This window comes from Pangasianodon hypophthalmus, chromosome 21, assembly GCF_027358585.1.
Source record: "Pangasianodon hypophthalmus isolate fPanHyp1 chromosome 21, fPanHyp1.pri, whole genome shotgun sequence".
NCBI classification, from domain to species: Eukaryota; Metazoa; Chordata; class Actinopteri; order Siluriformes; family Pangasiidae; genus Pangasianodon; species Pangasianodon hypophthalmus.
In genome coordinates, this window is record NC_069730.1 from 9,825,924 (window position 1) to 9,851,017 (window position 25,094).

General features: G+C 38.8%; 1 protein-coding gene across 4 annotated transcripts in view; it reads left to right on the forward strand.

Annotated features, from left to right (window-relative positions):
- arhgap12a (Rho GTPase activating protein 12a) overlaps positions 1 to 25,094 on the forward strand; it is a 120,832-nt gene that overhangs the window by 85,655 nt on the left and 10,083 nt on the right. For 3 of the 4 annotated variants that reach the window (XM_053227451.1, XM_053227453.1, XM_026925914.3), the window contains 10 exons: positions 314 to 375; positions 706 to 787; positions 852 to 953; positions 7,188 to 7,286; positions 8,969 to 9,137; positions 9,219 to 9,317; positions 9,687 to 9,764; positions 15,430 to 15,564; positions 15,766 to 15,871; positions 16,107 to 18,612. In XM_053227451.1, coding sequence (XP_053083426.1) covers positions 314 to 375; positions 706 to 787; positions 852 to 953; positions 7,188 to 7,286; positions 8,969 to 9,137; positions 9,219 to 9,317; positions 9,687 to 9,764; positions 15,430 to 15,564; positions 15,766 to 15,871; positions 16,107 to 16,281 — 1,107 coding nt within the window. In that variant the 3' untranslated portion in view covers positions 16,282 to 18,612. Of the gene's footprint in view, positions 1 to 313; positions 376 to 705; positions 788 to 851; positions 954 to 7,187; positions 7,287 to 8,968; positions 9,138 to 9,218; positions 9,318 to 9,686; positions 9,765 to 15,429; positions 15,565 to 15,765; positions 15,872 to 16,106; positions 18,613 to 25,094 lie in introns of those variants that run through there. The other variant, XM_053227452.1, reaches the window with a different exon arrangement.

Here is a 25,094-nt window from a genome sequence, read left to right on the forward strand (position 1 = left end):
AAAAGATGCAAGTTGCAAATGATCTGCAAGCCACACCTTCAACACACTAAGCTGATATACATATTATCTTTTCACTTTTCACTTTCATCTTGCTGTAACCAATTTTTATAGCTCTATAATAGAAAGGGGTAGTACAATTAACTAGTAATAAGGAGGACAGAGGTCTTATGCATCCAGGTAGATTCATTTTGTATACATGGTTTTACCTTTGGTTTACATGTTGTTCCTATACACTTTCTTTAGTTTTTGGTCCCACTCACTATCCATCTCTTACTCCATGCTCACATTGCTGTTTTACTGGCTTTTTCCTTAGCCCTGTGAAAAATCTGGACCCCTAAATGTAACCAAGATCACTGAAAATGGCAAGAAAGTCCGGTAAGCTAAAGACAGACCAAATAAAATGCAAAGATGTTTTAAGATTGCAAAGAAATTGACCTCTATCTTCAGAGTTTCTCCATCTTTATTTCTTGACAGTGCCTTTTAGTACTTTCCCTGCCCTAGCACAAACAACTGAGGCAATAAAAGACTCAAGATTTACTAACTATAAAAACATTTAAATATGCAGTATATTCTTCAATGAGAAATACTGATATCAGGTCCTGGGGTTAGTGCAAGGATGGGCAAAATTGCTCAAGGAATATTAATCATTATAACACACTGATTATCAGTTTCTGACTTTCCTGTTGTCTCATGTCTCACCCATAGGAAGAACTGGACTTTATCTTGGACAGTTTTGCAAGGCTCTCAATTGATATTTGCCAAAAGTCAGGCTGTAGCCACCAGTTGGGTAAGTGACAACTTGACATTTGCTGGAGTGTGTGTATTTGAATTCACATATGTTCTTTTTTCAGTTTGGGAGCCACCAGTCAAAGCCAGAATTCAGTGTAGATCTAAAGGGAGCAACTGTAGAGAAGGCATCCAAAGACAAATCCAGCAAGAAACATGTTTTAGAGGTAAAAATGACTGATTGGATAAATGGATGAATGAATGACTTGTTCTTGGATGACACAAATTCTTGATTTCTACTGCAGTTTTCAAAAAAATCTACATCCAGTGGTGGCTTGTCCATAGGGGCAGGTGGTGCAGAGCCCCACCATACATGTATATATCAGCCGTTCAAAAAATGTTAATCTTCATAAAGCCATCAATTCTGTAGAAATACTAATTGCCTCTTTTGAGTGACCAATGATTTGGGGGGGGGGATGTGTTGCTATTTGAAAGATATAAGCTGATATTCCATTGATTTGCTTGTGTTTTTAGATATTGAGGTATTATTATTGCACCTAATGGTCAAAACGGGACTGGAGTAAGCATTAATAGAGGCTCACAGGGGCAGTAATTTTGCTGCCCCATGCTCACTCTATGGACATTTTGTTTATGAGTGAGGAGGGGCAAATGACAGGACAGTTAATGGTATTACATTTTCATGTTTGTCCTGCACACTGTGACAGTGGCACTGGGAAGCACATGTGCTGTATCAAACACAGGTCAATTTCTTTTGTAAAAAATCCATTTGAAGGTCAGTTATCAAAATTAACACTGCCCTCTTTTTAGTCCATATTTTTTAGTCCTTTCCCTTATTAGAAAGGATGTGAGTAGCAAGTTGTGATTAGCTAAGTTGTGTATTTGGAGTGCAATCATCATAATTGCACCAATTGTGTGTAAATTTGTAATGTCTGATTACAATACAATAAAACAATGAGATGGCAGTGTTATGGAAGAGATGTTCAGTTTGATCAGCTGAAGGAATTGTGTTGTTTTGGCGTTTCCTTCATGCAACATCAAGTGGCTTATTTAGACTAGTTTTAAACTAGTTCTGAAAGAAAAAATGGCAAACATAGCATGTTCACAGAAACACCCTTTAAACAGCTTCCATAATTAATAAAGTAACAATAATGGCAGTACAGGTTCAGTCTAGAGTATTGGTCAATAATCACTGATATCTGCATTTTATTAAAAATAAAAATAAGTGGTGATCTGTAGGGTTCAAAATCCCTTCGCAAGTAGCACCCCCAGCAGCAAGCTCTCGCCAAATTACATAGACACTAAGATGACCATAGAACCAAGAAGAAAAAAATCCTAACTAAAACAGTACGGTTCCAAGCACTATGTGCATGGCCCCATTAATAAATACAGCTCCAAGCTGCAATCTCTGGGTGGCATGTGCCACATGTAGATGGCACCATAGGTAGCTAGTTCTCACTAAATTGCATAGAACACTGAGCATACTATTAAAATTTTGTGACAGGAGCTTAATGCTAAAACTGTGAAGTGTGTGCTGCAATGTGATTGGCTGATGGCTGCTATGTTTTTGAAGTAACCCAGTCAACAGTAAAAATCCTTTCACAGTTTAGCAACAACTCTGCAGCACAACAGAGCTTGATTGGATTTATGGCCTGAGAAACAGTTATTTGAATCTAATCCTGCCCCTTATTAAAATGTGTAGGATGAATTGTTTTGTTATACAACCATTGTATTGAAGGAGTGCATCATGACTCAAATACACATGCAAAGGACACCTATGCTGATTGGGATTGTGTAAAGAATTTGATGCAAAGTTGGCTGTCCATTTAATAAACACACTAGGATACATTTTCATGAGATATAAAATAATTTGAAACTCATTAAAACTGCTGTATGCTTAAAATGCTGAACACACTCACCGGGGTCACATACAGTAGGGACTATTTGCCCTTTTTTTCCCCCTAGAATCATCCTATTTGCCTTTCAGACTCGGTTATTGGTGTTAATCGATTCAAGTAAAAATGACCCATATAAACCAAGGGTGTTAAACGGAAATTCGTCCTGTTGAGACCAAACAGTCCATAGACTCTCATCTCTCTCTTTTCCTGGTGGCACACACACACACATTAGTGTCCAAAAGTCTGCCATTTTCTGAGTATGCAGGTTTTTTTGGTAGGTTGTATTTCGTCCTCAAATGCATTAATTAGACAAAAACCTGGACATTTTCAATTTTGAGCAAGAAAAAGCAGAGCAAATTTCATCTTCGTATGTCAAACAGTTTAGAAGATATATGCAATTTTTTGTAGTTATAGCACCCCCTGTGGGTCAATTGTTATGACCTTTGAGGGGTGGCCAGACAGTGGCCTACTGACTGTGTATTGTAAAGTTTATTGAAATTTGACATTGCATTCTGAAGATACAGCTCTTTTAACCATACACACAATTGCTTAAATTGCTTCATTGACCTGTTTCAGCCAAACGGTTTAGCCAATCCAAATTGCTTTAGTATGTTTTTGTCAGCAAAATCTCTACTTGCTATATTTCATATTTTATTCTGATCAGATGGACGGCCTAGGACTAATTTGAAAAATATTAATTAAACCAAAAAGATGCTGGAGGACTCTTCTTCTTCTGTTGTAAGTTTTACTCTATTCTCTACAGTTGTGAAGATATAAACCAAAAGGTAAATTCATTTATTATAGTGCCCTCTTCTGGTGGGTATGGGTCATTTCATTTGGTTGATAAGGGGTGGGATATGGGACCAAACTACCAAGTTTGTTGGCAATATGTCAATGATAGCCCTGTCCTTATAGCTGTTTAAGTAAATTAGGCTCTGCCTCATTAGAATTGTTTGCAATGTGATGGCCATATTGTTTAAAAAAGTCTACATGTTTTTGATAATTATTGAGGGTCACAGTCAACTGAGTAGTTTGACACCAAAATTGTGAAGATAGGACAAAAATCCTAGGACAAGTTCTCAAAAGAATATTGTCAAAAATTCAGTGGCTGGCTTGCTTTTAAGTGCAAAAACATGAATAGCAACCCCCCAGAGACCAAGCTGAGTCAGACAGTATCAGTCATTAGGGGGTCCTTAGAGGGACCATACTTTTAAGTTTCGTGACAATAGGGCCTTTCGCACCACTTTAGTTCCAGAACTAAATTTACAGTACTAAAGTACTGGGCGATTTTGCGCGAACTATTTCCCAGTACCATTTAAAGGGTTGCATTCACACCGACAGTGGGCACTAGGAAGTGACGTAAGCCGGTCAACAGCGACATCATTTGTGCGCAGCATTCAACAACGGAAACAAAGAAGAACAACGAAAACAACCGGAGGATGGAGGACGCTGTGATCGGAGCTGTGTTTTTGTTGTGTCTCGCGGGTTTCACAATAATGGACATGGAATGTTGATGTATACATAAAGCAAAATAAGTTGACACTACAGTATGTTTACACGGCCTTTTAAAACATGGCGGGTGAGGGCGTTTTCGTACACATTTGGCCAGTCAACGTTTACTTACGTCACGGATAGTACCAGTTGTGCTGCTTAGACCCTGCTCTGGAGTAGGAGCTAATCTGGTTCTCGAAAAAGGCAGTCCGGTACTAAAATTGCACCCAGTTCTGGAGGTGCGAAAACGCCAAAAAGTGGGTAGTTCCACAATTAGTTCAGGTACTATGAAAAGGTTACCGCAGTGCGAAAGGCCCTAATAGCTCAATGGTTGCCCTGTCAAATGCCTGCTGAAAATTGTTTGGCTGATGGTGGCCATGTTTTTTTAAGTAACCAGGTTATCGTCCCAAATGTCCCCATGCAGATTATCATAGAGATGCTGTATACCAATTTTCAGCTCAATCAGACATACAGTTCTTGAGAAAGAGTTATCTGACCCCTAATGCATGACCATGCCCTAAACTTTACATTTACATGTACATTTATGGCATTTGGCAGACGCCCTTATCCAGAGCGACTTACAATTATCTCATTTATACAACGGAGCAGTTGAGGGTTAAGTGCCTTGCTCAAGGGCCCAGCAGTGGCAGCTTGGTGGTGCTGGGATTTGAATTCTCAACCTTCCGATCAGAATCTTACCTTTACCTCAGAATCTTGTCCTCTATATATGGGTCATGTTTTGTGCAAATCCATGCAAGAAATCAAGTTAGAGCTGTTTGAGTAAATTATGCACTGCCTCATTAGAATTGATATGTGGTGGCCATATTGTTTATAAATACCAACATGTTTTTGATCATTATTGAGGGTCGTATTCTGCTGAGTAGTGTGACACCAAAATTGTGATGATAGGACACGCATCCTAGTATAAGTTCTCAAAAGTAGGTTTTGCATATTATGCAAATTAACTAAAAGTGTAAGTGGGTGGAGCCAAATGGTTCTTGAGGCTTTTTTATTCGGGAAAACTTGAGGAATAATTAGCCAAAAGAATTTTCACTGTAGGACTTACAGATATGTAAGTCCTATGTATATAGGATGAGCCCAATCAGCCTAATGGTGGTGCTACAGCAAAGCGTTTTGGCTCATATCTCGATATAAATATATATATATATAGATATATAGATAGATAGATATAGATATATCTCGAGATATGTGTCTGTAGGACCTACGGTTTTGGCAGAGAGAAATAATAAATATAGCTGCAAGGGGCCATCTGCGGGGGCCACCACAGGTAGCTAGTCATCACTAAATTGCCTAGAACACTGAAGCAACCAGATGAATATACTATTAAATTTCATCATGGTATCTTAATGATAAACCTGTCAAGTGTGTACTGCCATCCTTTAACATATTAGCCCAACTGCCTGAGAAACAGTTATTTGAATCTAATCCTGCCCCCTGTTAAAATCTGTAAGATGAACTGTATTTTCTTATACAGCCATTGTATTGTAGGACTGGGATGATTGGGACTGTTAAAAAAAGAATTTGTCAAACTCGTTAAAACACTGGTATAGTTAAAAAGCTGAATGCACTCACCGAAATCACATGGAATAGGCACTATTTGCCCATCTTTTTCCTAGAATCATCCTATTTGACTTTCAGAGTAGGTTATTGTTGTTAATTGATTCAGGTAAAAATGTCCCTAAAACTTGTTTGATGCATACACATAATTGTTCACAAACGTCAAAAAGTTCACACGCTGTTGAGTAGTTTGACACCAAATTAGTGAAGATTGGCCAAAAATCCTAGGACTAGTTCACATAAGTAGCTTTTGCATATTGTGCAAATTAGCAAAAAATCTAAGGGGGTGGAGCTACTTGCTCTTGAGGCTTTTTGTTTGGGAGAACCCAAGGAATCAGTGGAGAAAATTAATTTTGTTTGTAGGACCCATGAGATATGGGCCAAAATATAAAACCCCGTACAATAGCGATATACCACCATTAGGGCGATTGGGCCCATCTCGCTTTGCCTGAGTAGCAGGAGGGAGTACCATCTATCACCAAGTTCTGTGTCTGTAGGTCAGCACCTTTAGTGCTTGGACTCCTAAAAATCCTAACAATTACAATAGAGTTCCAGCGCCCTCAGTGCTTGGATCCTTAAAAATTCACAAATTAAAATTTGTGTTTAGTGTTAAACACAGTCGTGTCCTAATGGTTAGAGTCTTGGACTTGTAACCCGAAGGTGAACCTGAAGGTCGTGGGTTCGAGTCTCAGGTCCGGCAGGGATTGTAGGTGGGGGGAGTGAATGACAGCGCTCTCTTCCACCCTCAATACCACAACTGAGGTGAGATCCTTGAGCAAGGCCCCCGAACCGCCAACTGCTCCCCGGGCACCGCAGCAAAAAAGGCTGCCCACTGCTCTGGGTGTGTGTTCACGGTGTGTGTGTGTGTGTTCGTTCACTACTGTGTGTGTGCACTTGGATAGGTTAAATGCAGAGCACAAATTCCGAGTATGGGTCACCATACTTGGCTACACGTCACTTCACTTCAGTTCACTTAAATGTAGAATTAGTGTATCCCTAAAGATAATATTAGATACATACAGGTGACTAAGTAAATGATGTAAATCTTAGTCTACAAGGGTACTTACACTCACCAGATGCATGCCAATTAAGCACCTACGGAAGATATTGGACCCACGTGCTAGACAGCACTCTCATTTACAGTTACATTTACGGCATTTGGAAGAAGCCCATATCCAGGGCGACTTACAATTATCTCATTTATACAACTGAGCAGTTGAGGGTTAAGGGCCTTGCTCAAGGGCCCAGCAATGGCAGCTTGGCGGTTCTGGGATTTGAATTCTCAACCTTCCGATCAGAAGTCCAACGTCTTAACCACTGAGCTACCACTCTCCACCATCATCGAATTGAGGGAATATTTTTTGGAAGAATGGTCTTCTATCCCTCCAGTTTCAGAGATTTGTGGAATATATGCAAAGCTATGTGAAGTTTTACTGTTTATTATTAATTAATATATTTTTCTACATGTATGCTTAGGTGAAGACACAACGTGGTACAGAGCTCCTTATTCAATCAGATAGCGAGAGCATCATTAATGAGTGGTTTAAAGCCCTAACTGAAGCAATAAATACACATGTAAGTATACACATGCACATGCACGCACACACACACACACACACACACAGAGTTCCATATATACATGCTCACCTAAGTCTTCAACACACATCACACATACCACATACAATCCCCTCTGAAAGTATTGGAAAGTCAAGGCCAGTTCTTTTGTGTTTGCTATACACTGAAGACATATGGGTTTGAGATCAAAACATGAATATGAAAGGATAGCTCAGAATTTCAGCTCTCATTTATTGATATTTACATCTAGATGCTTTAAAAACTTAGAACAAACTTGGCACCTTTGTTGGCAGACCACTCAATTTTTAGGTGCCCAAAAGTACTGGAACAGAGAAAGTAAATAACACTTAATATTTGGTTGCATATCCCTTGCTTGCAATAACTGCATCAAGCTGGTGGCCCACTGATATCACCAAGCTGTTGCATTCTTCCTTTGTAATGCTCTTCCAGGCTTGTACTGCAGCTTCTGTAGGTGTTGTTTGTTTTGGGGATGTTCTCCCTTCACTCTCCTTTTCAGCAGGTGAAATGCATTCTCAGTTGGGTTAAGGCCTGGTGATTCACTTAGCCAGTCTTAAATCTTCCACTTTTTTTTCCCTCTGATGAAGCCCTTTGTTGTGTTGGCAGTTCTCTGAAAATTGGCAGACAGAATGTTTCTGTAGACTTCTGAATTCATTCTGCTGCTACCATCATGAGTTACATCATCAATAAAGATTGGTGAGCCTGTTCCAGAAGCAGGCATGCAAGCCCAAGCCATGATACTACCTCCACCGTGCTTGACCGATATGCTAGTATGTTTCGGATCATGAACAGATAATTTCTTTCTCAACACTTTGGCCTTTTCATCACTTTGGTAGCAGTCAATCTTGGTTCCACAACCTTTCTGGCTCATCTCTGTATTTCTTTCCAATCTGATTGTTACTGCTGATGAGTACGCATCTTGCGGTGTGGCCACTATATTTCTGCTTTTGAAGTCTTCGAACGATGGAATGTGATACCTTAACCCCTGTCCTGTGGAGGTTGTTGAGGTCATTGACTGTTGCTCTTGGGCTTTTCTTCACAGCTCTCACAATGCTTCTGTCATCAACTGCTGTTATTTTCAGTGCCCGACCTGTTTGATGGTTGTTAGTACACCGGTGGTTTCTTTCTTTTTCAGTACATTCCAAACTGTTGTATTGGCTGTGCCCAGTGACTGTGCAATGGCTGACAGATTTTCCCTCTTTTCTCAGTTTCAAAATGGCTTGCTTTTGTCCCATAGACAGCTCTTTGGCCTCTTTGTTGGTTAATCCTTTTTAACAAAAAATGCAGTCTTCACAGGTGAAACCCAGGGTTCAAACCAAGAGTAGACATTCAGAGCTATTAATCGATCTAACAGGGCACACCTTGGCAACAGGAAACATGTCAGTCAGATGTTCCAATATTTTTGATCACTTCTAAAATGGGTGGGTTCAAACAAACATTGTTTAACACATCTAGATGTAAATATCAGGAAATGAAAGCTGAAATTCTGATCTATTGTCTCATTTATCTTTTTATCTCAAACACAATTGTCTTCAGTGTATAGCAAAAACAAAAGAATTGGCCTTGCCATTCCAATACTTTCGGACGGGACTGTACGTAGAGCAGCATAGACATAGGTGTCTACATTCTTCTTTCTTGTCTTCTGTGTGTGCATGCATTTTGAGGCCTGGGAGTCTGATGAGGCTATTGAAGAAGACATGCCAGAATCTCCAGGTCTAGAGAAACATGAGAAAGAGAACCAAGACCAACAGAAGAAGGCCAAAACAAGGCTGAGGAAATTTCTCACTCGTAGACCCTCTCTACAGGCTGTTAAAGACAAGGGTTACATCAGAGGTAAAGATACACACACAAACATATATGTATATATTGGGATTTGCACATGACAATACCTTCACCATCCCATTGTGTGTGTAGATCTGGTGTTTGGCTGTAATCTGATCAGTCTCTGTCAGAGGGAGAAAACTACTGTACCTCACTTTGTCAAGATGTGTATCAACTACATAGAGAATCAAGGTACAGTAAGAAAATTTATTTTATATACTGATATTAGTTCCTCAGGGTTAAATTTGCAGTAAAATGTTTGTTTTTTACATCCAGCAGTGAAATTGTATTCACTACAAGACACATCCACTTGTAATTGTACTAAAATTATCAGGATACAGTTTATCTTGGGCATTTTAGGCTGGACACACAGAATTTTCCAGTCTGGACTAAAATGACATTACAGATTAAAGAATTAATTTACCACAGGAATTAATGACATAATAGTTTATGTTTATAGTTGCATTAACACCTTGAAAACACAATTGGCCAATATTCAAAACTATGTGACTATGCCTCAATTTCTACAGTCATTACAAACCTGTTTTTCTTTTCCTTTAGGCCTGAGTTTAGATGGTCTCTATAGAGTGAGTGGGAATCTGGCAGTCATACAGAAGTTGAGATTTGCTGTTAATCATGGTAATATTAAAAAAAAAAAATATATATATATATATATATATATATATATATATATATATATATATATATATATATATATATATAAATACATATATAAAATATATGTGTGTGTATGTATGTATCAGCCATAACATTAAAACCACTGACAGGTAAAGTGAATTATATTATCTTATTACAGTTGCATCTGTCATAGGGTGGGATATATTAGGCAGCAAGTGAACAGTCAGTTCTGTGTTGGAAGCAGGAAAAATGGGCAATCTAAAGATCTGAGCAATTTTGACAAGGGCCAAATTGTGATGATTAGACGACTGGGTCAGAGCATCTCCAAAACAGCAGGTCTTGTGGGGTGTTCTCAGTATGCAGTTGTTAGTACCTAACGAAAGTGGTCCGAGGAAGGACAACCAGTGAACTGGCGACAGGGTCATGGGCACCCAAGGCTCACTGATGCACATGGGGAGTTAAAGCCTGCCTGTCTGGTTCAATCCCACAGAAGAGCTACATGGACGCCCTTGTCAAAGTTGCTCAGGTCCTTAGGCTCGCCAATTTTTCCTATTTCCAGCACATCAACTTCGAGAACTGACTGTTCACTTGCTGCCTAATATATCTCACCCCTTGAAAGGCGCCAATGTAACGAGATAATCAGTTTTATTTACTTCACCTGTCAGTGGTTTTAATGTTATGGCTGATCTGTCTGTGTGTGTATGTGTGTATATACACGGATCAGCCATAATATTAAAATCACCTGCCTAATATTGTGTAGGTCCCCTTGTGCCACTCCCTAAGTCTTCTGATGGTGTGCTGTGGTATCTGGCACCAAGATGTTAGTAGCAGATCCTTTAAGTCCTGTAAGTTTTGAGGTGGGCCTCCATGGATTGGACTTGTTTGTCCAGCACATACCACAGATGCTTGATCAGATTGAGATCTGGGGAATTTGGAGGCCAAGTCATCATCTTGACCTCTTTGTCATGTTCATCAAACCATTCCTGAACAATGTCTGCAGTGTGGCAGGGCGCATTAGCTTGCTGAAAGAGGCCACAGCCATTAGGGAATACCGCAGACATGAAGGGGTGTACTTGGTCTGCAACAATGTTTAGGTAGGTGGTACATGTCAATATAACATCTACATGAATGCCGGGACCCAAGGTTTCCCAGCAGACCATTGCCCAAAGCATCACACTGCCTCCGCATGCTTGCCTTTTTCAATAGTGCATCTTGTTGCCATCTCTTCTCCAGGTTAGAGATGCTCACGCACCTGGCCATCCACATAATATAAAAAAAAGGCGATTCATCAGACCAGGCTACGTTCTTCCATTGCTGCATGGTCCAGTTCTGATACTCACGTGCCCATTGTAGGCACTCTCGGTGGTGGACAGGGGTCAGCATAGGCACTCTGACTGGTCTGCAGCTACACAGCCCCATACACAGCAAGCTGTGATGCACTGTGTGTTCTGGCACCTTTCTATCATAGCCAGCATTAACTTTTTCAGCAATTTGTGCTACAGTAGCTCTTCTGTGGGATCGAACCAGACAGGCTAGCCTTCACTCCCTACGCGCATCAGTGAGCCTTGGGCACCCATGACCCTGTCGCCAGTTCATCCCTTGTCCTTCCTTGGACCACTTTTGGTAGATACTAACCACTGCATACCAGGAACACCACACAAGAGCTGCCATTTTCGAGATGCTCTGACCCAGTCGTCTAGCCATCAGAATTTGGCCCTTGTCAAAGTCACTCAGATCCGTATGCTTGCCCACTTTCCTGCTTCCAACACATCAACTTCGAGAACTGACTGTTCACTTGCTGCCTAATATATCCCACCCCTTGACAGGTGCCATTGTAACAAGATAATCAATGTTTTTCACTTCACCTTTGAGTGGTTTTAATGGCTGATCGGTGTGTGTGTGTGTGTGTGTGTGTGTGTGTGTGTGTGTGTGTGTGTATATATATACACACACACACACACACACACACACATACACATACACACAGAGAGTCAGGCCTATAATTATTTGGACAGTGACGATTTTTGTAAATTTGCCTCCGTGCACCACCACAATGGATTTGAAATGAAGCAATCAAGAGGTGATTGAAGTGTAGACTTTCAGCTTTATTTCAAGGGGTTTAACAAAAATATTGCATTACCCTTAACTGTTTAGGAATTACAGCCATTTTTACAGAGTCCCTCCATTTTCACATGCTCAAAAGTAATTGTACAATTGACTGATAAGCAGTTTCATGGCCAGGTGTGGCCTATTCCCTCATTATTTCCTGACAAATTAAGGAGATAAACAGCCTGGAGTTGATTCCAAGTGTTGAATTTGCATTTGGTACATTCATGGAAATTCATGGGAATTCTCAATATGCAGTCCAAAGAGGTGTTGATGCAAGTGAAGGAGGCTTCATTAGGCTTAAAAAATGGACCTATCAGAGAGATAACAGAAACTTTAGGAGTGACCAAATCAGCAATTTGGTACATTCTTAAAAAGGAATGCAGTGGCAAGCTCAGCAACATCAAAATGTCTGGAAGACAACTAAAATGGATGATCACAGAATTCTTTCCTTGTTGAAGAAAAACCCCTTTATAATATCTAGCCGAGTCAAGAACACTCTCACGGAGCTAGTTGTATCATTGTCAAAGTCTTCAATCAAGAGACACCTTGTAAACACAGAGGGTTTATCTCAAGATGCAAACCACTGGTAACACTCGAGAACAGGAATCCCAGGTTAGACTTTACTAGAAAACATCTAAAAAAAAAAAAAAAAATCCTGCCCAGTTCTGGAGCAAGATTCTTTGGACATGAAACCAAGGTTAACTTGTAGCAGAATGATGGGAAGAGATGAGTATGAAGAAGGGAAGGAAGAGCTCATGATCCAAAGCATGCCACATCATTTGTCAAATATGGAGGAGGCAGTGTTACGGCATAGGCATGTATGGTATGGAACTGAATGGAACTTGGTCACTGGTGTTTATTGATGATGTGACTGCTAAGTACACATCATCATTAGGACTGCTAAGAACTAGCAGGATGAATTCTGAAGTGTATAGACCTATACTTTCTGCACAGATTCAGTCAAATGCTGCAAAACTGATAGGACAGAGCTTTGCAGTACAGATGGATAATGACCCAAAACATAATGTGAAAGCAGCCCACGAGCTTCTTAAGGCAAAGAAATGGAATGGTCTTAAATGGCCGAGTCAGTCACCTGACCTCAACACAATTTTCACTTACTGAAGACAAAATCGAAGGCAGAAAGTCCCATAAACAAGCAGCAACTGTAGGCGTCTGCAGTAAAGGCTTGGCAAAGCATCTCAAGGGAGGAAACTCAGCATTTGGTGATGTCTGTTGGGTTCCAGACTTCAGGCAGTCATTGACTGCAAAGCATTTGCATCCAAGTATTAAAAATAATCCTTATATTTATAATTGTTAGTTTGTTCAATTGCTTTTGAGTGTGTGAAAACTATGTAAAAAAATGGCTGTAATTTCTAAACAGGTAATGCAATATTTTTGTTAAATTCCTTGAATTAAAGCTGAAAGTCTACACTTCAGTCACATCTTGATTGCTTCATTCCAAATCCATTGTGGTGGTGTACAGAGGCACAATTATGAAAATTGTGTCACTGTCCAAATAATTATGGACCTGACTATCTATCTATATATACAAAAACATTCTGCTTCTTATTATGGGTCCAAGCGCATGGTGCTGGAACCCTATAGTTAGTTTATGGTGTCCAAGCATGAAGTGCTTAAGACCTAAGTCATAGAAACACCAACTTTGGAGGAAAGGTGTAGTATGCCCCCCCACTACTCAGGCAAATGAAGAGACTCACATACCCCTGATGATGGCACAATAGCACAAGGTTTTGCTTTGTGGTCCATATCTCATGAATCATTAGTCTTGCAAAGAAAATTCTTTTTGTTGCTGATTCTTTGAGTTCACCTAAACAAAAAAGCATTTAGCTCCACCCACTCCAATTTATGTTTATTAGCATAATATGCAAAACCTACTAGTCCTTTTGGCCTAGCTTCACAAATTTGCCACACTACTCAGCAGACTGTGAACCTTAATAATTATCAGAAACATGTTGACATTTGTAAATAATATGGTTACCACACGTCAATCAATTCTGTTGAGGTGGAGTTGTAACTGTAACTCAGCTATAGAGTGAAAACAGCTATACAGTGAAAATTCTTTTTTAGACTCCAAAACATTGGAAAGTTTGGGGTATGGTCATGCATAGGGGGTGGTGCTATGTTCAGATAACCGTTTCTCAGGAACCTTAAGGCTGGACGAGCTGAAATTTGGTATGGTGCATCTGGTATGTGCTAATCCGTAAGACATGAGTACATGAGGGGTAATTTGATGAGGATCTAATTACTTAAAAAACATGGCTGCCAACATTTTCAGTACAAGGTTCTGAGGGCGTCTGCAAAGTTGGGGGCGTTGTTATTCATAGGCAGTGGGGCTAAGTTCAGATCTTAGGAACTGTAAGTCTGATTGAGCTTCTGTATGATGTATTCTGTATGATGTTTCTATCTGCTAATCTGTAAACGGAAATTTGACGACAACCTAATTACTTAAAAAAACATGGACGCCATCGGCCAGTCAGTTTTCAGCAGGCATTTAACACAGCTATCATTGAGCTATCTTTACAAAACTTGATAAGTAATTTCATCTATGGTCTCTTTATTGTTCTATGTATCTTAGCAGGAACTAGCCACCTGGGGTGCTATTTGCAAGGAGTGTTTGGACCCTGCAGATTTCCGCTTATGGCTATATTTAGGGGTCCAAGCACTAAGTGCAGGAATCCTGTTGTTTTGTTAGGATTTTACTTCTTCTTTTTCTTATTTTTTTCTTATTCTTCTTCTCCTTCTTCTTTTTCTTATTTTTCTCCACTTAACCTGATTGTGCAGACCAAACTGTAGGTCCTACAGACATGAAACTTGGTCAGTACATTGAACTTCTTCCTTCTACTCAGGCAAGAGAGATGAACCTGATCGACCTATGCCTACGCTATGGCTCATGTCTGGAATACTGTACAGGCATACAGAACAAGATTCTGAGGTCCTTTGTGTTCATGTTTGTGCACACAAAAACAAGCTTATCTGTTAGAAAATAAGCTGTACTTTGAAACTTCTTTTTTAGGTTGATTCTTTTGCTCAAACTTAAAAAAAAGTTTTTGGAAGATTTAGTGTGTACATTTTTTGATAATTTGCAAAATATGCAAAAACAGAACTTTTGCAAACTAGTCCTAGTATTTTTGGCCTAGCGTCACAATTGTGGTGTCAGACTATTCAGCAGAGTGTGAATCTCAATAATTCAAATATCACGATATCAACAGCATTCTAAGAAAGTGGAGCTGGTTTACTCAAACATCTGTAATTCATAATTGATTAAATGGATTTGAACCAAACTTGAAAGAGATGTTATGTACAAGGTTCTGAGGATGTCTGCAAAGGCTGGGGCATGGTCATTGAAAGGGGGAAGAGTCCACATGAGCTGAAATTTGGTGTGCTGCATCATTCTGCTAATCTATAACTGGAATTTTAATCATTACTTAATTACATTTCATACAACTGGCATTGAACTATCATCACAAAATGTTATATATGATATATTTAAGTCATCTGGTGTAGGTCACCTTTGTTCTTTCTGCCTCTCTCTTAGATGAGAAGATAAATTTGGCAGATATTAAATGGGAGGACATTCATGTGGCTACCGGAGCACTGAAGATGTTTTTCCGAGAGCTACCAGAGCCACTCTTCACTTACGCCTACTTCAATGACTTTTTCAATGCCATCAGTAAGTAGAAAGAGACCAACTCTGTGTGTGCCTGATTGTATAAATGTGTGCGTTTTTATGTGTAAGTGAGAACTAAACGTAACGGAGAAAAAAGAAATTGAGTAATCAGCAAGTTTTAAGGAAGACAAGACTCCTCCTGACTTTTGACAATGTAAATTGTAAATACATATTCTGCCTGCATATATGTGTGTGTGTGTGTAGAAATCACAGACTATAAACAAAAAGTGCAAGCCATCAAAGATCTAGTGAAGCAGCTGCCTCAACCCAACCAAGATACAATGCAGGAGCTTTTTAAACACCTGAGAAAGTGAGTATATACAGACACACAAATAATACTAACACACATAGTAGTAGAACTCCACTAGACTCCACTTACTATACAAAATATATGCAGACACACATGCATATACAAACCCACATATTTAAATATATACATTTAACAGGTGTGTTAGATGCAGAAAAACACAACAAATATATACATACCTATACACTATATAGGTAATTTAAGAATTACTGTGTGTCTATAACGTATGTGTTTGTAGAGTAATAGAGCATGGCGAGGAGAATAGGATGACCGCCCAGAGTGTTGCAATTGTGTTTGGCCCAACTCTGTTACGACCTGAGATTGAGAACATACACATGGCGGTGCATATGGTTTACCAAAACCAAATTGTTGAGCTTATTCTACATGAGTATGAGGCCATATTCGGTATGTAACCTGTGATGAATCTTTCACCATCTGAAGAGATGTAAGGATATCCATTCATTGAAAACACTGAAAAATTGAAAATGTATTAACATGCATAAACGTGTAGGATCCATTTGTAAAGTAAGCCCAACCAGATCTTTAATTATTCTTTTTTTCCCTTTACTTGGACAAATTTGCTTTCATGGAGTGTTTTTCTTTATTAGTGATTTCTTTTTGGATAGTAGCTCTTATTGGACTATATCTTATACACTTGGATCATCCACATACCATAACTTGAACAACAAGGTTTTGCTGGGCACCATGGGTTGATGGCACCAATTTGATGGCCAGTCTTTTTTTGTGTGCTGAACTCTGAATCTTGGAGTGCTTGAAGCTGAAATGGGGCAATGACTTCTACTACTGTTCTGTGATTCACTTAATTTTGCTGTGTTATAGGCTGCCTTATAGAACAGGAAGCCCAATGCAGAGGTGCCAACATTGCTAACAAGAAAATCCTCGCAGACAGTGCAAAACCAGATTTTTATCACAAAAATTCAAGCGTTTGTCAGTGAATGGGGCAGCTTCTTGCTAACATCCTAAATGCTAAAACATATATTGGTTGAACTTTTTTTATATTTATCTACAATCTGCAGCAATATTTGAATTTATAAAAGACTAGCTGAGTCTATATACATACTTGTTAAAATTGTTAGCAAATTGAGTGCATGTCTGTGTCCATATTATACGGAACATAATGAATGGCTACAGCTGTAGTGAGTGTTATTTACTGTTGAAAAATGTAGATATTATACACTTAGATATTTGTAGATTTGAGTATAAAAATTGGTTTTGACACCTTTATTACTAACATGAAATGAAAATATCAAACAAATCAAAAGCATTTGGTTTCATACTGGAAAAAATTTTTTTTAATGGTGACCCAAAACAATCACCCTGCACTTTTATAATTGAACATATAATTAAACAGCCTGTCTGTTGATGCAGGAATGCAAAACATGCTTATTGTTTTCTTTGGTGCAAAGAAAAATAAGCACTACCAAAAGCAAATGCACGTCTTTCACGTTCCAAGTCCTTTCCTCTTCAGTGTTTTGGCTTTTGGTCAGACCACTGCTTTAGCTGAGATAGCAGAAAAGTCTAGTTTTCAGGTGCCTCCTGTTCGCCATAGTAAGGGGTCAAAAATCATAAATGCTATGGCTAAGCCATATATGTTGGCACCTCTGCAATGACCAATAGCCTTCAGTAGCAGAATTTATCTTAGGATTAAGCATTGATCTCATTCGCAATTTCTGCTGTTCTCTGCAATGTTCACACTTTTAAATAGGTGGGATATGACCACTGCTAAGCGTGTATGTGTATGTATATCTTTATTTGTGTTTTTGCACCTATTCACTGGAACAGTATCCTGCTCATTCCTGTAAAATGCTGAAATGCAGCCTTGGTGCTGATATCAAAGAGATGTTCATCCTCAGGATGGGAAAACACTATACAGTTAACAGAATAAAATGGGCGGAATATTAAGCCTGTATCTTTTTGCGACTGGTGGTACTTGAAAAATTTAAGTGTGTTAAACAGCCTGATGGTGTTGAGTAAAAATGTCTTAATGTTTTAAAAATGTTAAAACCTTAAAATCCTTTTAAGAAGCTGCAAAGGAATGTTGGCTGTATATGGTTACATGTTCTGAATTAGAATAAAGTTAATAAGGCAAGGGGTTAGTATTTTTAATGGCATTAAGAGAGCATAACTTTCTTCTTCTGCATCTCTTCATCCACATTAAATAACCCTAAAAATGGAAATGGACTTGTGGTAAAATATTGTGTAATGTCATTTTGGAACTGGAATAAAGTTGACAAGGCAAGGGGTTTGAATTTCTGTTTAAGAGATTATAATAAAAATGTAATTATCTGTATTAGAAATTATTCTTTTTTTAATCTAGAAGGCTTGTCCTTTCTTTTACCACAGCAAAGCATTGATCTGAACTTTAGCACCAGTAGTATGCGCCGGAGAGAGGTTGATTTACAAACAACAGCTTTAGCTTGGGCTTTAATTGTAAAAGATGCTTATCCTGCCTGTGCTTTCAGCATTAAAGCTGAGAAAAGACTTTTTTTTTTGACTGATTATTTTACGGTTTATGTGTATCACTTCCCACATACGCACACACAAAAAAAAAAAACTGAGATGAAATGTGCATGCATGCTCTTGACCTGAGAATCCAGTGGTAAAAGTAATGAAATCAACAGAATACTTAAAAACTACACTTTACATAAAATTCACCAGTCATGAAAGCAGAACACTTAAATGTGGAATGTGGAGATTAAAAGTAGGGCTGGATGATCTATCAAGATGTGTCTTGTGTATTTTTTCCCCATGATATTCTGCAAGAGTATAATATCACCAGCATTGTGAGATTGGTAGGTAAAAAAATTATGCATAATCCTCATAGCCATGCCCATTGTGTTTAATTAAAAAGGACATAGACAGCATTAAGCCTTCAGTAGGCCTCGAGGGGACAAAATAGTCCCAAAAAGAGTGGTAGATTTACAGTGGTTTGTGGAAATGGTTTGGATATTGAAAATAGTGATGGTCAGCAACAGCTCTTTCACCGTGTACCACAAAAAAAACATGACGGCTGTACCGCAAAGCAAGATCAGAAACCCTGGCTCAAATGCTTGTTGAAAAAGTTGGAGATGGAGTGGATTAAGTATATTAAGCCAAAGAACAAACTATTATAATGAATTTCTTTAAAGAAATGGCATATAATAATGGCAAAAAGCAATACTGTCCAGTAAACTCAGTCACTGCTTTTACATTAAAAATGGCCACAAAGTCTTATGTGCTCAAATTTGTCTGTTAGAAATATTGTTTTTCCTGCTTAATCTACGGGCTATACAGTAAGAGCCTTCCTCCCAACCTAAGCCCTTCACCTGTAGGCATACCAGAGTGACCTCAGAGGTAAATCATTTTAAAAATCTGAATTATTGAGCTATTTAACATTTGTAAGGGTGCAATAAAAAAGAACCCCAGAACTCAACATTGACTATAGTCCTGCAAATTAAGTAAATCATACTGTAAATTGAACAGCTGGAATAGCTGATATAGTATTGCTATATTGAAATGTGCTTTAATGTACTATTCAAATAATCTTAATGTCTTAATGTAACCTTCTCTTCTCCTTTGCAGAAAAGACAAATCACTGAATAAAAAATATTGGTCAAATAAAGATTGTGAACAATAACAAATTCTTTAAGCAACAAACAATTATACTGCAATGGCCTGTCTCACAGCCCTGCTGTCTGATTGTTCCACGGTGACAGGTTCCACCAAATCAAGGAGTCTCATTCAGAATGGACAGGAACATTTTAAGAAAACATTTTTAAAATGAAACCCTACAGTAAGTTGGTCAACATTCATACCAAGCCCTAAACCCAGGCCATTCTGCCTTAATGCTGGTAGTCAGGGACTGACCACAGGTCATGTAAACAGGGGAAAAATGTCTTAAAGGGTTCTATAATCATCTTCTGTTAAATCCCACTTTTGTTACTACTAGATATTTCAGGAAGTGTGTAAATTAATAGTCTCCCTGAACATTAATGCTATGAACAGACTTCCTTTTAATTTAGTCTGCTTCATGCACCCACAGGGATGCTCTAATAGTGAAGCCAAGTCAATACCTTGAACTGTTTGTCATGTTCCTCAAACCATTTCTGAACAATTTTTGCAGTGTGGCAGGGCACCTTATCCTGCTGAAAGAGGCCACTGCCATTAGGGAATACCACTGACATGAAGGGGTGTACTTGGTCTGCAACAATGTTTAGGTAGGTGGTACATGCCAGTATAACATCCACATGAATGCCAGGACCCAACGTTTCCCAGCAGAACATTGCCCAAAGCATCACACTGCCTCCGCAGGCTTGCTTTGTTTGCCTTGCACACGCAAGCGGCCAGCCACATAATGTAAAAGAACATGTGATTCATCAGACTAGGCCACCTTCTTTCATTGCTCCGTGGTCCAGTTCTGATGCTCACGTGCTCATTGTAGGCACAGCAAGCTGACACATTTCTATCATAGCCAGCATTAACTTTTTCAGCAGTTTGTGCTACAGTAGCTCTTCTGTGGGATCTGTTCCAGATGGGTTAGCCTTCGCTCCCCACACGCATCAGTGAGCCTTGGGTGCCCATGACCCTGTCGCCAGTTCACCGTTTGTCCTTCACTGGACCACTTTTGGTAGGTACTAACCACTGCATACCGGGAACACCACACAGGGCCTGCCATTTTGGAGATGCTCTGACCCAGTCGTCTAGCCATCACAATTTGGCTTTTGTCAAAGTCGCTCAGATCCTTATGCTTGCCCATTTTTCCTGCTTCCAACACATCAACTTCAAGAACTGACTATTCACTTGCTGCCTAATATATCCCACCCCTTGACAGGTGCCATTGTAATGAGATAATCAATGTTATTCACTTTACCTATCAGTGGTTTTAATGTTATGGCTGATCGGTGTATATAGTCACTTGGTGGAAGGAAATCACAAGTGATATAAATATCAAAAGTGATATTTTTTTTTTGTGAAAAATCATGGTTCTTCAATTCAGTTTTATTTGTATAGCACTTTTAACAATGTATATTGCTACAAAGCAGCTTCACAGAAATATATAAATCCAGGATATAAATTTTTAATATATGTATTTTTTCCTAATGAGCAAGCCAGAAGCGACGGTGGCAAGGGAAAACTCCCTGAGATGATATGAGGACGAAACCTTGAGAAGAACCAGACTCAAAAGGGAACCCAGCCTCATCTGGGTGACAACAGATTATTAATTATAAATAATTCCTTTCTATAACTTTCAATTCAATTCAATTTTATTTGTATAGCGCTTTTAACAATGGACATTGTCACAAAGCAGCTTTACAGATATAAATGCATCCACAAAAATATATTGTAAATATTTGAATTTATCACCGTGAATTTATCCCTAATGAGCAAGCCAGTGGCGACGGTGGCAAGGAAAAACTCCCCGAGATGACTGTGTACTACATGGTCAAAAGGTGAAATTGTGTAAACAGGAAAATTCATTATAGTTTTCACATGAAGTCTATGTTGTTGAAGTTATCAGCTGTTCATTGACGGAGACTTGAGTGCAAAATTGTTTGAGGAAATTGCAGTCCTAAAGCTGTCGTAGCAAAACTGTTCATTATCAATTTAAGTCCAAAGCCATCTTCATGGTTTCTAAGTGGTACCATCCACAGTAATCTCATGTATCTTTAGGCTGTCCGTGTGGGGCCATCCTCAGCAGCTGTGAGTGGTTTCCAAGTGATACTTCTCTATATTGTGGAAAACACTGACATTAAACAACTGGACACATCTTCCTTGCTTCGAACATAGGCTTCATCTTGTAAGTGTTACTGTCTGTTAATATATGACAAATAACAGTGATAGGTAGAGTACTGTCTTCTTTTTTAACCATGATAACCAATACACAAGTAAAGCTAAATATTGCTAACGCATGTTTGCCATGTTATCAGCATGTAAAAGTATGTTTAATATTTATGTTTGTTATTATCCCATGCCTTACTGTAGCCATTCCATTCAAAGAGCAATGGCACTGTGCTTTTTGTCTTCTCCATCCCTTGGTGATTTTGGTTCAACTAGCTGATGTGAAGTGTGAGCTACAGACGTTTGTATGGGTGGAAGTGGTCAAATGGGTGCAATGTTTGCTTACAGTTGTCTCCTGAGATCACTTTAAGCAGGGAAGTCATGGAAGATTAAATCTGTTAAATTTTGTAGACGTTATGCAGAGAGATACAGTGCTCATGATATTTCCTCAGTTGTCTCTGAAAATATTCGTTCATAGATACCTTAAGGCGGACACTCATTTTAATCAGGGAATAAAGGAAAACTACTGACGAATGTAAACAATTCTACTAGAAACTCACGCACAATTTAAAAACCAAAATGCATCATTGTATATACATAGACTATTAGGGCATATAGTTTGTTCACAACAACACAAAAAACGTTAAGTTAAAACGTTAGGTAATTTTCACAATTGTTTAGAGACAGATATATTTCAGTTTTACTTCACAATAACATAACTTCAGTTGGTCAAAAGTTCACATGGGTGCAAGGTTTGCTTACAGTTAACACCAAGTTAACTGTCTCTTTAAACAGACTGGAAGATTCTAGAAATTGGTGTAATAACTTTTAGAAGCTTCTGATTAGCCAATGGTCAAACTCAGGCATAAATTGGGAGTGCACCTGTGTGACTGTATTTAAGGGCCCACCTTCAGAGACAGTGCCTTTTTGCCCTTCATACCATGGGAAAATCCAAGCAACTTAGCCAAGATGTCCGGAAAAAAAATTGTCAACTTCCACAATTCCGAATCCTCCTTACGAGCAATTTCCAAACACCTGGCTGTACCATGAGCATCTGTACAAACAATTGTATACAAATATAAAAATCTTGGGACCAAACACAATGCATCTTTGAGGAAAAAGGCACAAGTTAACACACAGGGATGAACGAACTTTGATCCGAAAGGTTAAACTAAACCCCAAGACAATAACAAAGGAACTTGTGAAGGAGTTGGAGGCATCAGGTACCAAATATGTACCTCCACCATTAAGAAAGTCCTACATTGCAATGGCCTGAAAGGCTGTTGCACAACATAGAAGCCTCTACTCCAAGATCAGGATTAAAAAAAAAAAGCCACACTGAAGTGAGAGTGATCACCAAAATAGGACACAACAGGACCCAGCCTTACGTAGGACAAAAATTTAACTGTATGACCATAATGACAGGGTTACCCATGGGTGCCCACTTGGGTTAAATATTTAATTATACAGTAAATACATTTTTGTCTAATCTGGCCTTATTCAATAGCCTAACACTAACAATACATATTGCGTTCAGAGAACAGATGCTGCCATCAAAGTAAGTTGCAGTAGTATATTAGACTGCAGGGTCACTATAAAAACTTGTGAAGGAGTTGTGATAACTCTGTTACCACAGTTGTTGATTCGAGATGGTATGAATAATAATAACAAAGCATCATATAACTGGAGGACCTGAAGTAGAGTATATCTTATTGTATTTTAAACAAGCAATATGGCTAAAACCTGATTTGAGGACCTTTTCAAGGTTTGTTTCTGGAAAAGGGGTGGGGGATTCTTTTAGAGTGACCAATCACAGCGGTGGGAACATGCTTCTTATATTTTCGGCTCCAAAGTCTCATAATTCACCTTGACTTGTCTGCAAAGTATAGCCCTGCAAGCGATACCCAAGCACGAGCGTTCGATTCACTGCTTTGTGCTCACAAATCGTTTTGTGTGTACTCAATTCCCAATGTACTGAAGTTTGCAGGTGATCACCAGGACAAAGACATTTACAGACCTTTTCACACAAAAATTTTTTTTTACGGTTTTACCATAATGATCAACGCTACACATGGGCGCCAACAGGGGTTAAACATTTAATTATACAATAATTACAATAATTGTTTTGCCATAAACACGCTCACTAACATTAATGTTAATAATACTGTTTAAATGACATAGATGTGGATATAGGATTGAGAATTATCGCTGATTGTTTTAAAATGATTATTGATTATTTTTAGGTTGTTTTGCCATAAATTTTGCGATGATAGGGAATTATATATATATATATATATATATATATATATATATATGTATATATATATATATATATATATATACATACATATATATATATATATATATATATATATACATATATACATATATATATATGTATTTGGCATGTGCTTTTCTTTACTTTACTTTACTTGGAGTTTGGAATATACAGTTTACAGCTCAGAGACGCCATGTTCTTTACGGAATTGCAAAATGTAACACAAACCATTCCTTCACACGAACACACACAAGCGCGCACATTTATACCAGGAAAACCGTGCCAAAAATCCCAGCGCGTTATTGACGCTCGCGCGCGCGGTAAATTACAACCGCGAGAGGAAAACAGATGTACATGCGTGGAAAGGGGAGAACTCGCGTGCTCGTTTATCAGATTCTTCCTCGCGCGCCAGAGCTTGTAGTGCGCTCGCGAGGAAGAATCTGTATGCACATGCTAACTCATACCCCACACTCTGGCACTGCTTCTTTTCTCAACTATCGCTTCTGCTCGCGCGAATACGTTTTCGTTTTGCCAGCAGTGCGCGGGCACTACTGGCTTGACTGTAACCTCAAATATTATTGGCTAACTCATTTTTCCTGAAATCAGTTCTGATTGGCTGCCTGCCACTGTGACGAATCATTAGCGAAGTTACCTGTTCTTCATGAGAGACATGGTTTCATCAACGGGCATTCTTAATGTGAATCATTTATTTTTTAATTGTTGATAGTTTTCGAGTGATACTCTTGCAGCATGCTACATTATGTAATATATGTAAATACAGGGTATGTTTACCAGTTGTTAATAGACAGGAAGTATTCTACCAGTTTACTAGCTAGCCTTTGCATTCTTGGGATGTTCCACCATTTCCACGCGTGTACTTCAATTTTCCTTTTGCGGTTGTTGTCCACTGCGCGCGTGAGTCAATAACGCGCTCGAATTTTTGGATTTGCCGCCATACACTTTTGGTTTAAACACAAAAAAATTAGGAAACTGAACACAAGGACTTGGTTTTTAACACTGGATAAATCACACGCACGCACACAAACAAACAATACAATCAGCATCAACAAAACCAGAAGACACACCCAGTGAGGTGGGGAAACGCTAATTCCAAAAGTTCTTACGAGATAACTTGCACTTCACACACTCACTATGGTGTGTGAAGTGCAC